General features: G+C 44.8%; 1 protein-coding gene across 1 annotated transcript in view; it reads left to right on the top strand.

Annotated features, from left to right (window-relative positions):
- Positions 1-1,055: 1,055 nt before the first annotated feature.
- The window catches only part of LOC308321416 (14-3-3 protein epsilon), a 19,009-nt gene continuing 5,975 nt past the window's right edge, over positions 1,056-14,089 (top strand). The window contains exons 1-3 of the mRNA XM_080772289.1: positions 1,056-1,253; positions 6,186-6,385; positions 12,486-12,592. Of these exons, the coding sequence (XP_080628415.1) occupies positions 1,187-1,253; positions 6,186-6,385; positions 12,486-12,592 (374 nt within the window). The 5' untranslated portion in view covers positions 1,056-1,186. The remainder of the gene's footprint in view (positions 1,254-6,185; positions 6,386-12,485; positions 12,593-14,089) is intronic.

Genomic DNA, 14,089 nt, shown 5'->3' with positions numbered 1-14,089 from the left:
TGAAATGTGCTTGGGAGTTTTATTTTTATTTTTTTCCAATGATCCTCTACTGACATCTATTGTTGAAATGTTAATATTTCATCTCAATGATAATCTAATTAACCACGTTGGTGTTTTATCCATATTGACTTATTTAAATCACATCACGTATGATTTAAAACTATATTATTGTCAAGATAATTGAAATGACCCTTTTTTATTTTCTGTAGCGTGTAACGTTTTAAGAACAAACAAACAAATGCCAGATGGATTCATGCATTTTGTAGACCTATGTATTTGAATGTGTAACTTTGAACTGTGGAGTTGATGATTCATCATCACACGAGTGTGACAATCACTTTGTCCTATGATGGGTGTGTTCTTATTGAGAGGGCGTGGCCTACAGTATACTCCATTTGTGCTCCGTCGTACGGCCGTGTCGCGCGCCGAGAATAGCCGATCTACAAGCCCTGTAGATCGGCTATTCTCGGCGCGCGACACCGCCGTACGGAACACGGTATAATCGATCCCATGGCCCGGAGGGACGGGCGAGGCTTGTTAATTGGCAGACAAAGCGGTTGCCGCGGCAACACAGAAAAAAGGGAAAATGACAGAGCAATTTGTTAATCATAAATTACTATAAATTACTATTACTATTATTACTAATATTATTTTGCTATAATACCTAAATATTAAATGAGTCTTTATTTATTTAGATAAACTAATTATTAATCATGAATAGAAAATAACATGTTCATATAATAATAATAATAATAATAATAATAATAATAATAATAATAATAATAATAATAATAATAATAATAACAATACTAATACTACTACTAGTACTAATAATAGTATTATTATTAATAATAATAAATAATAATTAAACAAAAATAATAGTGATTGCCTGACAAAATTAACACATTCTTTTCAAGGTAAAGACAGCAGAAATTCACAAAATAATAATAAATGCATTTTAATTTAAAAAAATACTCGCATCGCCCCGTCCTCCCGGGCTATGGGATGCAGTGTGTGTGACCCTGCAGGCCGCCATCTTGGTTCAGTCCCTCCTCTCTCAGTAAACCAACCCTCCAGAAGCACCGCGGACCACCGAGCCGACCTCCGATCCCCAGCCCGCCGTCCTGTCACCCTACCGCCGCCAGCAGCCTCACCGCAGCCCGCTGACAGACAGAGCAGAGCCGCCATGGCAGCAGACCGGGAGGACTTGGTGTACCAGGCCAAGCTGGCCGAGCAGGCGGAGCGATATGACGGTGAGTCCGAGAGCCGAGAGCCGCTGGTCCGGTTCGTTGGCATGTTAGCATAATGTTAGCATCACGGTGAGACCCACAGCTGACAGCCGCTGGACTGAGCTGGCTGCTGCGGTTAGCATGATGCTAATGCCGCGGCTCTGGACTTGCTGCTCCGGTTAGCAGCATGTTAGCATTATGTTAGCATGGATACCCGGTGTTTCACTGTCTACACCGTTAGCATCATGTTAGCATGGGTACCCGGTGTTTCACTGTCTACACCGTTAGCATCATGTTAGCATACAGACCCAGTGTTTCAATGTCTACACTGTTAGCATCATGTTAGCATGGATACCCGGTGTTTCACTGTCTACACCGTTAGAACCATGTTAGCATGCTACCATGTAGTGTGTTCTCTAAGTGGTGGTCCGGGGACCCCCCGGTGGGGGCGGGGGTGGGCGGCCCTCCTAGAGGCTATATTAAGTTTACCAGGCTTTGTGTTCTATAATAAACACACAGCAGATCTACAAACTCACAACGCGTTGCCACCGAGACGCGCTGTGAGCTTGTAGATCTGCAGAGAGAGCTAGCATAACGTTAGCTTCAGACATGCTAGGCTATCAGACTGAGCCCGTTAAGCAGGTTTACAACTAGTTATTTTTATTATAAACTTTAGGTTTATAACTATTTATCATAACTAGTCCTCATAACCTTTAGTCCAACATTAAAACTATGTTGAAAAGCACATGATTGACAGACGGGCTAAGCTAGCTAGAACGGCTAGCCAGAACAAAATGGCGGATCAATGGAGCGAGCTGTCAACTCACAGCTAGCATGTTAGGCTAACTGTTAGCTAACCTGTGTGTGTGTGTGTGTGTGTGTGTGTGTGTGTGTGGTTAGCCTGTTGGTTGATTTCTTGACGTGTGTTAGCTGTGGGGCAACCATTAGTGTTTTATTTAGCTGGCAGGGGCAACCCTTAGTGTTTTATTTAGCTGCCAGGGGCAGGTGGGCAAACCTTAGTGTTTTTTTTAGCTGCCAGGGGCAGGTGGGCAACCCTTAGTGTTTTATTTAGCTGCCAGGGGGCAGGTGGGCAACCACTTGTGTTTTATTTAGCTGCCAGGGGCAAGTGGGCAAACCTTAGTGTTTTATTTAACTGCCAGGGGCAAGTGGGCAAACCTTAGTGTTTTATTTAGCTGCCAGGGGCAGGTGGGCAAACCTTAGTGTTTTATTTAACTGCCAGGGGCAGGTGGGCAACCCTTAGTGTTTTATTTAGCTGCCAGGGGCAGGTGGGCAACCCTTAGTGTTTTATTTAGCTGCCAGGGGCAGGTGGGCAAACCTTAGTGTTTTATTTAGCTGCCAGGGGCAGGTGGGCAAACCTTAGTGTTTTATTTAGCTGCCAGGGGCAGGTGGGCAACCCTTAGTGTTTTATTTAGCTGCCAGGGGCAGGTGGGCAAACCTTAGTGTTTTATTTAGCTGCCAGGGGCAGGTGGAATGAAAAATTAGAGCAATGTTTAAATATAATAAGAGTCAGTAACGATGCAAGTTGGAGGTCCATGCCCCACCCGGCTATGCAATACCTGTTGTACCCGTTCCACCCGTCTGTCTGTGTCCCTTTTATACCCATATATGGAGATTTGTTAAAGGGGCGCTATCTAGCCCCGCCCCCTTATGCCCTGCTTTGCGTTTGTGTGTACCACATTTGTGATGATTTGATTGGCCAGCTTTGTGTGTTTGTCTGTACCCCATAGCGATGATTTGATTGGCTGAGCACGGAATGTAATGTATGACGATAAGGGCCCCCCTCACTTCACAGGAGTGTGATGTTTATTTATTTATTTCATATATAACTGAGTGTCCGTCCCCAGGGTCCCCATTTGGTGCCATTTGTACCCTAGGGTCCATTTGATTCCATTTGTTCAGCCAGGGTCCATTTGGTTAAATTTTTACCCCAGGGTCTATTTGGTTCCATTTGTACCCCAGGGTCCATTTGGTTCTATTTGTACCCGTAGTTACCCGTAGTTACTGCCTGCCTGCCTGTCTGTCTGTCTGTCTGTCTGTCTGTCTGTCTGTCTGTCTGTCTGTCTGTCTGTCTGTCTGCCTGCCTGCCTGCCTGCCTGTCTGTCTGTCTGTCTGTCTGTCTGTCTGTCTGTCTGTCTGTCTGTGTCTGCCTGCCTGGCTGTCTGTCTGCCTGCCTGCCTGCCTGCCTGCCTGCCTGCCTGCCTGCCTGCCTGCCTGCCTGTCTGCCTGCCTGTCTGCATGCACTGAGTCTGTTTTTAGCATCTCATCACAGACTAGGATTTCAGGACTGGGTTGCCAGGTTCTGTTATAAATAAGCAGGTAGTTTAGCTGGGTGTCAGCAGCAGGGTTTCCAGGTTCTTTTATAAATAAGCAGGTCGTTTAGCTGGGTGTCAGCAGGGTTGCCAGGTTCTGTTATAAATAAGCAGGTCGTTTAGCTGCGTGTCAGCAGGGTTGCCAGGTTCTGCTACTTTGACAGCGTTCAAGTGATTATCTCTAAAGGTCCTTTTCAAACGGGTAGCGTAAACAGAATCCAGGTCTGGTGAGTCGCGCGGGGGTGGCGTGTGCACGAAACGAGCACGCAACAATTTCACGGGACTGCGCCCACGTGAATACGCTTGCATTGTTGAGTGCACACCTCAGCGCTGCCAAATCACTTTCGCCAGAAACAAATAATGAGTGTGTGACCCGTCGTAAACGATACAGACACCTCATTTCTGACCAATCATAAACGACAGGGTGATTTGTAACCCCCCTGCAGCACGGGGGATTTGTAACCCACAGCACGGGTGATTAGGGATGTTTTTAATATATGTTTTATCCCACGATTTTGTAACTCATTTTTCACCCCTGTGTCAATCATCTAATGTGATCCTGGGCTCTACACACCCTCCACCAACCTAGTCCCCATATATGGGGGACAAGGGGAGACCAACCTAGTCCAAGTGTCCAAGTTGCTCCTTTACACCTGACAGGGGGGGGGGAGTTTCCCTGGTTGGACGTAGCGCGTGGAAGGAACACGTTATTCCAACCAGTTCCTTTCCCCTCCATCAGGCACCCCGGCTGGCCAGGGGGAAATTGTACCCAGGATTACTGCATGTTTTTTGTGAGGGTACCCTAGGGGAGACGGGGAGAACATGTGAGGGTACCTACCCTAGGGGACACGGGGAGAACATGTGAGGGTACCTACCCTAGGGGACACGGGGAGAACATGTGAAGGTACCTACCCTAGGGGACACGGGGATAAAATGCAAACTCCACACAGAAAGGCCCTTTCGCCAACCCCGCCTTCGGGTATGGGCACTGATGACGCGGAGGAGGAAACACGCCGCCAGCGCCCACAGCTTCCCGAGCGGGAATCGAACCCAGGACCTTCTAGCTGTGAGGCTAGAAGGTCTATCTTAGCAACACTGAATGATCTGTCCTGTTGGTCGTGTGCTCGTATCCTGAGCCAATGGCTGCAGCTCTGAGCTTCCCAGACCCAGTTTCACATCTCAGTTTTTATTTTATTTATTGGGATTTGATCATTGATGCAAATTCAAAACATATATGGATGCAGCTGCAGAAGTTGTTTTTGCTTAAAATAATGCATAGTTGCGTTCTCCTCAACTGCTGCGCAGCAACAAAAAATATATAAAAATAATGAAGAAAAAATAGGAAAGAATTCGTTCAACACTTTCATTCAACATTCGACACGTCGATTGGCCAAATATGAGTCATTTGGCATCCCTACTGGTGATTTGTAACAGGCTTTTATTGTGATGTAGCCTCGGTACCCATGCTTTTATTGTGATGTAGCCTCGGTACCCAGGGAGTGAACTAATGTGCAGAGGGGCGGGGCTAGAGGAGTGAACTACAGTGCAGATAGGCGGGGATAGAGGAGTGAACTACAGTGCAGAGGGGCGGGGCTAGAGGAGTGAACTACAGTGCAGAGAGGCGGGGCTAGAGGAGTGAACTACAGTGCAGATAGGCGGGGATAGAGGAGTGAACTACAGTGCAGAGGGGCGGGGCTAGAGGAGTGAACTACAGTGCAGAGAGGCGGGGATAGAGGAGTGAACTACAGTGCAGAGGGGCGGGGCTAGAGGAGTGAACTACAGTGAAAAGGGGGCGGGGCTAGTTGAGTAGGAGCACGCTGGCTGGGCCAGGCTACCCGCCCCTCTAGACCAGAAAGCACGCTGGCTGGGCCAGGCTACCCGCCCCTCTAGACCAGAAAGCACGCTGGCTGGGCCAGGCTACCCGCCCCTCTAGACCAGAAAGCACGCTGGCTGGGCCAGGCTATTGTTTCACCCGGTATGCAATGTTCAGCAGGGATGGACATGTAGTTAACTTTAGAATAAAGGAATGTTCTCTCCTAACGATGTTTATGTTTAACAGAGATGGTAGGGTCCATGAAGGAGGTAGCAGGGATGGACATGGAGCTGACCGTAGAGGAGACTAACCTTCTCTAATGTTATATTTATCTAACAGAGATGGTAGAGTCATGGAGCTGACCGTAGAGGAGACTAACCTTCTCTAATGTTATATTTATCTAACAGAGATGGTAGAGTCATGGAGCTGACCGTAGAGGAGACTAACCTTCTATAATGTTATATTTATCTAACAGAGATGGTAGAGTCATGGAGCTGTCCGTAGAGGAGACTAACCTTCTATAATGTTATATTTATCTAACAGAGATGGTAGAGTCATGGAGCTGACCGTAGAGGAGACTAACCTTCTATTATGTTATATTTATCTAACAGAGATGGTAGAGTCATGGAGCTGACCGTAGAGGAGACTAACCTTCTATAATGTTATATTTATCTAACAGAGATGGTAGAGCCATGGAGCTGACCGTAGAGGAGACTAACCTTCTATAATGTTATATTTATCTAACAGATGGTAGAGTCATGGAGCTGACCGTAGAGGAGACTAACCTTCTATAATGTTATATTTATCTAACAGAGATGGTCGAGTCCATGAAGAAGGTAGCAGGGATGGACATGGAGCTGACCGTAGAGGAGAGGAACCTTCTCTCCGTGGCCTACAAGAACGTGATCGGAGCGAGGAGAGCTTCCTGGAGGATCATCAGCTCCATCGAACAGAGAGAGGAGAGCAAAGGAGGAGAGGACAAGCTGAAGATGATCAGAGAATACAGACAGACGGTAGGACTACACTACCCAGCATGCACTACTACACCACACACACACACACACACACACACACACACACACACACACACACACACACACACACACACACACACACACACACACACACACACACACAGGGAGGAGAGGACAATCTGAAGATGATCAGAGAATACAGCAGGGCTGACCCCAAAAAATCGATTAATCGACGTTCAATCGATACGCACGGGAATCGATTTTTAAATTTTGAATCGAATAGTCATTTAAAAAAAAGCGGCCGCTTTTGGTCCGTGAGACGGCCCCATTTGGTCCACGCCTCCTCTTTCCCCGTGTGAACAACAAGGAAGTCAACTGAACAAGTGCAGCTGCAGTCCCAGGAGCCAGGAAAAATAAATCGAAAGTGTGGTTGCATTTTAAAATACCCTATTTGAATAAAGGTTGTAGGCTACACGAGAGTGAAAATGACCGCTGGGAAAATCCCTAATTGAGAGAGTGTATAGGCAAGCGCACCACAGCTCAGTGGACATTAAATATAGGCTACCATGTTTGATAAGTCATATAAAAACATTACTTACACCCAAATGAAAATATAAACTTCACAGATTATAGATCACTTGGAATTATAACGATCTGTTGAGTATTGCCTGAATAATGCCACTATAAAATCCCAACTTTTATCGATGCGCCATTTCGCTGAGAACCTTGTGGAGCCTGGCGGTGTACATTATACTTGTGCGCGCACCGGAAATTCAAAGATCTGCAATCTCATGCGCTGCGTTGTGCATATTGGCTGAGTATAATGGCACGAATGAAACTAGGCCTATAGATTTATTTTGGCGATGCAGAGAATTGATTTTGCCGTTGCCAGAGATATCTTTTTTTTTTCTTGTCTGAAGACTGACCTGTTCCATCACTGTGAACTCCCATGCAGCAGAGCAGCTCCTACAGACCCAGACCAAAACACCTTTTCTCTTTGGCATTGAATTGCACCTGATCGTATTATTGTAATTATGTAGCCTATACTATTTGCCTGTGTTTTTTCTTTTAATTATGCTTTTGTTTTGTGCGCCGATGGTGATGCTCCACTTGTTTCAGCCTGTAGGCCTACAGCACTTTGGTCAGCTTTTATTGTTTTAAATGTGCTATATAAATAAAGTTTGGATTATAATTCTTCATCGACCAACAGCGCATGCAGCATGACTATGAGGTAATTTAACTGTGGGATTTCTCCATCGGCATCGCATGTCGATAGAAAATGGGATTTCACTTGTGGCATTATTCAGGCAATACTCATATTGTTATAATTCCAAGTGATCTATAATCTGTGAAGTTTATATATTTTTTCCCATACACACACTCACAGTCATATTAACTTTATGATCAATCAAATCAACCGTGGTTGATTTTATTTCTGACAAGTGTCTTGAAGAGTTCATTCATGTTACCGTTCGTTTACAATTGACAGAGGAGTTTGGATTATGTATATTTTTATTTAATGGAGAGGTAATGCCTGTTTCAGGCGCTGTTTAATTGTTAAATAAAAGACCAATCCAATATGCGCTCCTGTCTATCTTCTGCAGCTATATCGCTGTTATATTTTAAGCCAAATTCATTGTGCGTCAGCGTCACTGCCCCACAACTTTTGTAAAAAGCCTTAACCCGTTTTCAACTGGTTTTGACCCAGGGACCACCATTCTGACTAGGACCAGCCTGGGGACCACCACTGTTGTGTCGGGTGGGTTCATCGTAGATCTATGATGGACCCAGTAGTGGTGGGGCATTCATGCACCATGGGTTAAGATTGTTTTAGTTTTCTTCTTACTTGTTACTCACTAATCACACTAACTTATGTTTCAAAGTATTTTATTATCAAAAGTTTTACAAAAGTGTTTTTTACTTCTACTAAGCAGGACTCAAAATAATAATCCATTTCAGTTAATCACCCAAACACTGCAGACACGTTTGACACCCGCTTGGTGCATTTGACAGTCACAGTAGGGTTGTTTCTCATGCAGCAGCATTTTTTTCACCAACCCCCCCCCCCCCCCCCCCCCCCCCCACACACACACACACAGAATATAAATATAAATATAATATAGGTACCCTCACACAAACATGCAGTAATCCTGGTCTCTAAACTGCCTCCCCCTGGCCAGCCGGGGAGCCTGATGGAGGGGAAAGGAACTGGTTGGAATAACGTGTTCCTTCCACGCGCTACGTCCAACCAGGGAAACTCCCCCCTGTCAGGTTGTAAAGGAGCAACTTGGACACTCAGGCATGAAGGAAGCATGAGTTCAAGTCCGTTGCTCTCCCCAGGTTGGCGGAGGGTGTGTAGAGCCCAGGATCACATTAGATGATTGATATAAAAAAAAAAAAGATTATTAAAATAGAATAATCTATTTTAATAATCTTCTCTTTATTTTAACCAACCTACAACCTGCACTACATTTTACTAGGGCCTTATACAGTACCTTTCTAAGGGCGCGTTCTGGTGTGCTCTCCTGTCGGTCGTTTATTCAGTGCGCGGCGCACCGGATGTGTCACAGCTGTGGTCGTTCGTAAATTAGGCACACTGAACGCACTCTGTGACGTCACCGCCCACCACGCTCAACAAACTGACCACATTCCCGGAGCGCATTTCACGAACGCGCCCTAACGGACAGAGGAAACTCATTCATTGTGTACCGTCTCTTTAAAATCGTAATGTATACGATACGTCATCGTACGACGGTGTCACGCACCAAAAATAGCCAATCTACAAGCTCACATTGCACCTGGTTGCATCGCGTTGCGAGCTTGTAGCTCTGCCTTTTCGGCAATGATAGACTGGAAGTTGCACATTGAATACGTCACGTATTATGTGAGACTATTCCATCGATCCGCGGCAGATATTATAACTTCTATTTTATTATCTCGCTCGCTCGCTCTCTCTCTCTCTCTCTCTCTCGCTCTCGCTCTCGCTCTCGCTCTCTCTCTTTCAGCACCACCGTGCTCTCTCTCTCTCTCTCTCTGTCAGCACCACCGTGCTCTCTCTCTCGCTCGCTCTCGCTCTCGCTCTCTCTCTCTCTCTCTCTCTCTCTCTCAATTCAATTCAATTAGCTTTATTGGCATGAATGTAATAGCTACAGTATTGCCAAAGCATGAAGTTCAACAAAAGAACCAAACAAAATAAAATAAATAAAAAATATGACAGAAAACAAGCAAATAGAACATTACTTTTCACAATACCGGTCAAAATGTACAGTATTAAATGTGTCCGTGGTGTGTCGAGATGGTTCGTGTCAGGATAATAGTCACATTGTGTATATTTCTTCTAAGTGTCCCTGATTTTGTGACATGCAGTCACAGACTGTGCAGCCAGATGTGCTGCAGGTCCCTCTCCCAACAGAATGAGTTGTTTGTCACTGTCATGCAACTCTTTAAACTTTGGGATCAACAACTCAAATGTATTAAAATATGTGGTTCTTATATTATCATATTTATTGCATTTTAATAGGAAGTGTGTCTCAGTCTCCACCTCAACTGAGGTACAGTGACCACAGACTCTCTGTTCTGGAGGGAGGTAGGACTTCTTGTGTCGTCCTTTCTCTGTATTTGGTCAAGATCTGTCGCTGTTTTTTTTATCTTTGACCGTATACAGATACTCAGCCAGTTTATATTCATGTTTTAGGGCCAGATAACAATTAAGTTTGTTTTGAGTTTTGGTTTGATTGGTCCAATGTTCCAGATATGTGTATTTTATTAGTTTAATATTTTGATAATAATCTCTCTCTCTGCGCTGATCTCATAAAAGCCCTACAGTAATTTCAATATGAGAATGTATTGATTGGCCAGACTAGCAATATAATACCACATATATTATACAATATAATATAACATAACTTCTGAAAGTAGTAGCAAAAGCTGCTTCTATAAAATGAAGCATGCATTGACTCTAAGGGTTGTAACAAGGTGAACTGATGGTCTGGATAACGGGTGTAAGTTAACTCATCCATCGCTTTTAAGAAGTGCCAAAAAGTCCCTAAGCGCCAGTCTCTATACATTTTTTTTTTTTTTTTTTTTTTTCAATGTTAAACCCGTTTGAAAAAGACGATAAAGGCGTCGTTGGCGCTGCTGGAGTTGCTAAAAAATCAGTCAATTCAGTCCTTGGCAGACATTGAGTTAACAAGGTGAACTGATGGTCTGGATAAGGGGTGTAAGTTAACAAGGTGAACTGATGGTCTGGATAAGGGGTGTAAGTTAACGAGGTGAACTGCTGATGGTCTGGGGGCGCGAGACGAGCAGTGACGCTGACGCACAATGAATTAGGCTTAAAATAAAACGGCGATATAGCTGCAGAAGACAGAGGAGCGCATATTGGATTGGTCTTTTATTTTACCTGAAACAGGCATTACCTCTCCATCAAATAAAAATATATATAATCCAAACTCCTCTGTCAATTGTAAACGAACGGTAACATGAATGAACTTTTCAAGCCTGACACTTTTTTCAGAAATAAAATCAACCACGGTTGATTTGATTGATCATAAAGTTAATGTGACTGTGAGTGTGCGTATACAGGCATGGGAAAAAGCGATGCGATGCCGATGGAGAAATCCCACTTAGTTAAATTACCTCATAGTCATGCTGCATGCGCTGTTGGTCGATGAAGAATTATAATCCAAGGTTTGTCAATCATATTATGGTTTATGGTTGAAAGTAAACCATAGTAACTCAACTTTAAGAAGAGATCTGCAGTCATTGTGCTGCAGACAGTGCAGAGTGCATGAGAGCAGCTCCGCTTGCTAATTGATTTGACAGCACCTGCTCTAATATAGGCCTAAATCAAACTTTATTTATATAGCACATTTAAAACAATAGAAGCTGACCAAAGTGCTGTAGGCCTACAGGCTGAAACAAGTGGAGCATCACAAGGGTAGTTACATAATTACAATAATACGATCGGGTGCAATTAAATGCCAAAGAGAAAAGGTGTGTTTTCAGTAGAGATTTGGTCTGGGTCTGTAGGAGCTGCTCTGCTGCATGGGAGTTCACAGTGATGGAACAGGTCAGTTTTCAGACAAGAAAAAAAAAAGATATCTCTGGCAACGGCAAAATCAGTTCTCCGCATCGCCAAAATAAATCTATAGGCCTAGTTTCATTCATGCCATTATACTCAGCCTATGCACAACGATTGTTTTAATTCAAAGTTGTATAGCTATTCTGTGAAATGCTTATTGTCATTCCGTGTATCTACAAGCTCCAAGCGTCCACACACAGCGCATGAGATTGCAGATCTTTGAATTTTCCATGTGAATCCAAGTATAGGTAAAACACTGCCAGGCTCCACAAGGTTCTCAGCGTAATGACGCATCGATAAAAGTTGGGATTTCACTGGTGGCATTTTTCAGGCAATACTCAACAGATTGTTATAATTCCAAGTGATCTATAATCTGTGAAGTTTATATTTTCATTTGGGTGTAAGTAATGTTTTTATGACTTGTCACACATGGTAGCCTATATTTAATGTCCACTGAGCTGTGGTGCGCTTGCCTACACTCAATTAGGGATTTTCCCAGCGGTCATTTTCACTCTCGTGTAGCCTACAACCTTTATTCAAATAGGGTATTTTAAAATGCAACCACACTTTGGATTTATTTCTCCTGGGACTGCAGCTGCAGCTGCACTTGTTCAGTTGACTTCCTATGTTAACACGGGGGGAAGAGGAGGCGTTGCGTGGTGCTGCGAGGTGCCAGCATGGCTCGCGGACCAAATGGGCCGTCTCGCGTACCAAAAGTGTCCGCTTTTTTTTATATGACTATTCAATGTTGTATTTCAAAATCGATTCCCTTTCCGTATCGATTGAACGTCGGATTTAATCAATTTTTTTGGGTCAGCCCTAGTTCAGAACCATACAGAGATATGGCGTTTCATTGGTCAGGTTGAAAATGAGCTGAGGTCAATGAAATGAAATATAAATGAAATCTTTATGTTCGTGTCATGTTTATATAATATTTATGTTGGTGTCATGGGTTAGGGTCACTAACCCTAACCCATGGGTTATGTGTTGTTTTTTATCATTAATAGAAGGTATAATGACTAATGCAATGTTATAACTTAATGTGTTTTTCATCAGGTTGAAAATGAGCTGAAGTCGATCTGTTGTGACATCCTGGATGTTCTGGACAAACACCTCATACCTGCTGCCGACACGGGGGAGAGCAAGGTCTTCTACTACAAAATGTAAGTCCTAAACCCTTAACCATAACCCCTAAACCCTTAACCATAACCCCTAAACCCTTAACCATAACCCCTAAACCCTTAACCATAACCCCTACACACTTCTCTAAAACACCCTGGACAACGCTCCACACGTCCCAGACTCTTCTCCCTTCTCTAAAACACCCTGGACAACGCTCCACACGTCCCAGACTCTTCTCCCTTCTCTAAAACACCCTGGACAACGCTCCACACGTCCCAGACTCTTCTCCCTTCTCTAAAACACCCTGGACAACGCTCCACACGTCCCAGACTCTTCTCCCTTCTCTAAAACACCCTGGACAACGCTCCACACGTCCCAGACTCTTCTCCCTTCTCTGAAACACCCTGGACAACGCTCCACACGTCCCAGACTCTTCTCCCTTCTCTAAAACACCCTGGACAACGCTCCACACGTCCCAGACTCTTCTCCCTGCTCTACAACACCCTGGACAACGCTCCACACGTCCCAGACTCTTCTCCCTTCTCTAAAACACCCTGGACAACGCTCCACACGTCCCAGACTCTTCTCCCTTCTCTGAAACACCCTGGACAACACTCCACACGTCCCAGACTCTTCTCCCTTCTCTGAAACACCCTGGACAACGCTCCACACGTCCCAGACTCTTCTCCCTTCTCTAAAACACCCTGGACAACGCTCCACACGTCCCAGACTCTTCTCCCTTCTCTGAAACACCCTGGACAACGCTCCACACGTCCCAGACTCTTCTCCCTGCAACGGGTCGGATACGCTGTGGGTACCCGAGTTTGACGGGTGGGACAAAATATACCTTTATAAATTAAACGGGTACAGGCGGAACGCAACGCAACGCGGGTGGGTGACCTTTTTTAATCAGCGGACCCGCACTGCACAATGTTATAAAAAGCAGCTGAGCTGGAGGTTTTCTCAACAGCGGAGAGACGAGTTAAATCCGTCACATGCTCAAAGGAATCGCCAGTGATGTCACATCACTGCCGATTCCTTCATAATGGCGTTCTGACTCTGCTGCTGTTCTACTTCCTTGTTGCATACAAGGAAGCTCTGAGAAGGAAGAGACGTGGTCACGTGACCGGGCTGCGCCGTGACACTTTCATGGGAGCCAAACGACCCGGAGGTTTGGCAGAATGCACTGGAGTCAATGAACAAAGAACACACGCGTAAGAGTTGTGGAGTTTGTGCTTGAAATGTACTGTAATTCTGCAAGCTGTAGCACATGCGCAGACGCCCTCTAGGCTGCACACAGAAGCCCGTCTGCTGCCCTGTAATTGGCTGCATGGCAGCGAATCAGACACCATGTCCTTTTTTTGGGGGGAACGCCGTCAAAACACGACAACATAGACATAGAATACCTAGATGGAGCACACAGCCTTGCGTGTCATCAGGCCTCCTGCATGAATTCATTTAGAAGCAACGCCGTTTCTCCTAAAGCCTTTTTTAAAAATAAAAATGTCGTAATTAAATTAATATTTTTTTTATCTCGG

The sequence above is a fragment of the Protomyctophum bolini genome (genome assembly GCF_963924005.1).
Source record: "Protomyctophum bolini genome assembly, chromosome: 9".
NCBI classification, from domain to species: domain Eukaryota; kingdom Metazoa; phylum Chordata; class Actinopteri; order Myctophiformes; family Myctophidae; genus Protomyctophum; species Protomyctophum bolini.
Note: the sequence above shows the minus strand (reverse complement) of the source record. Positions and strands in the feature narration are given on the sequence as shown.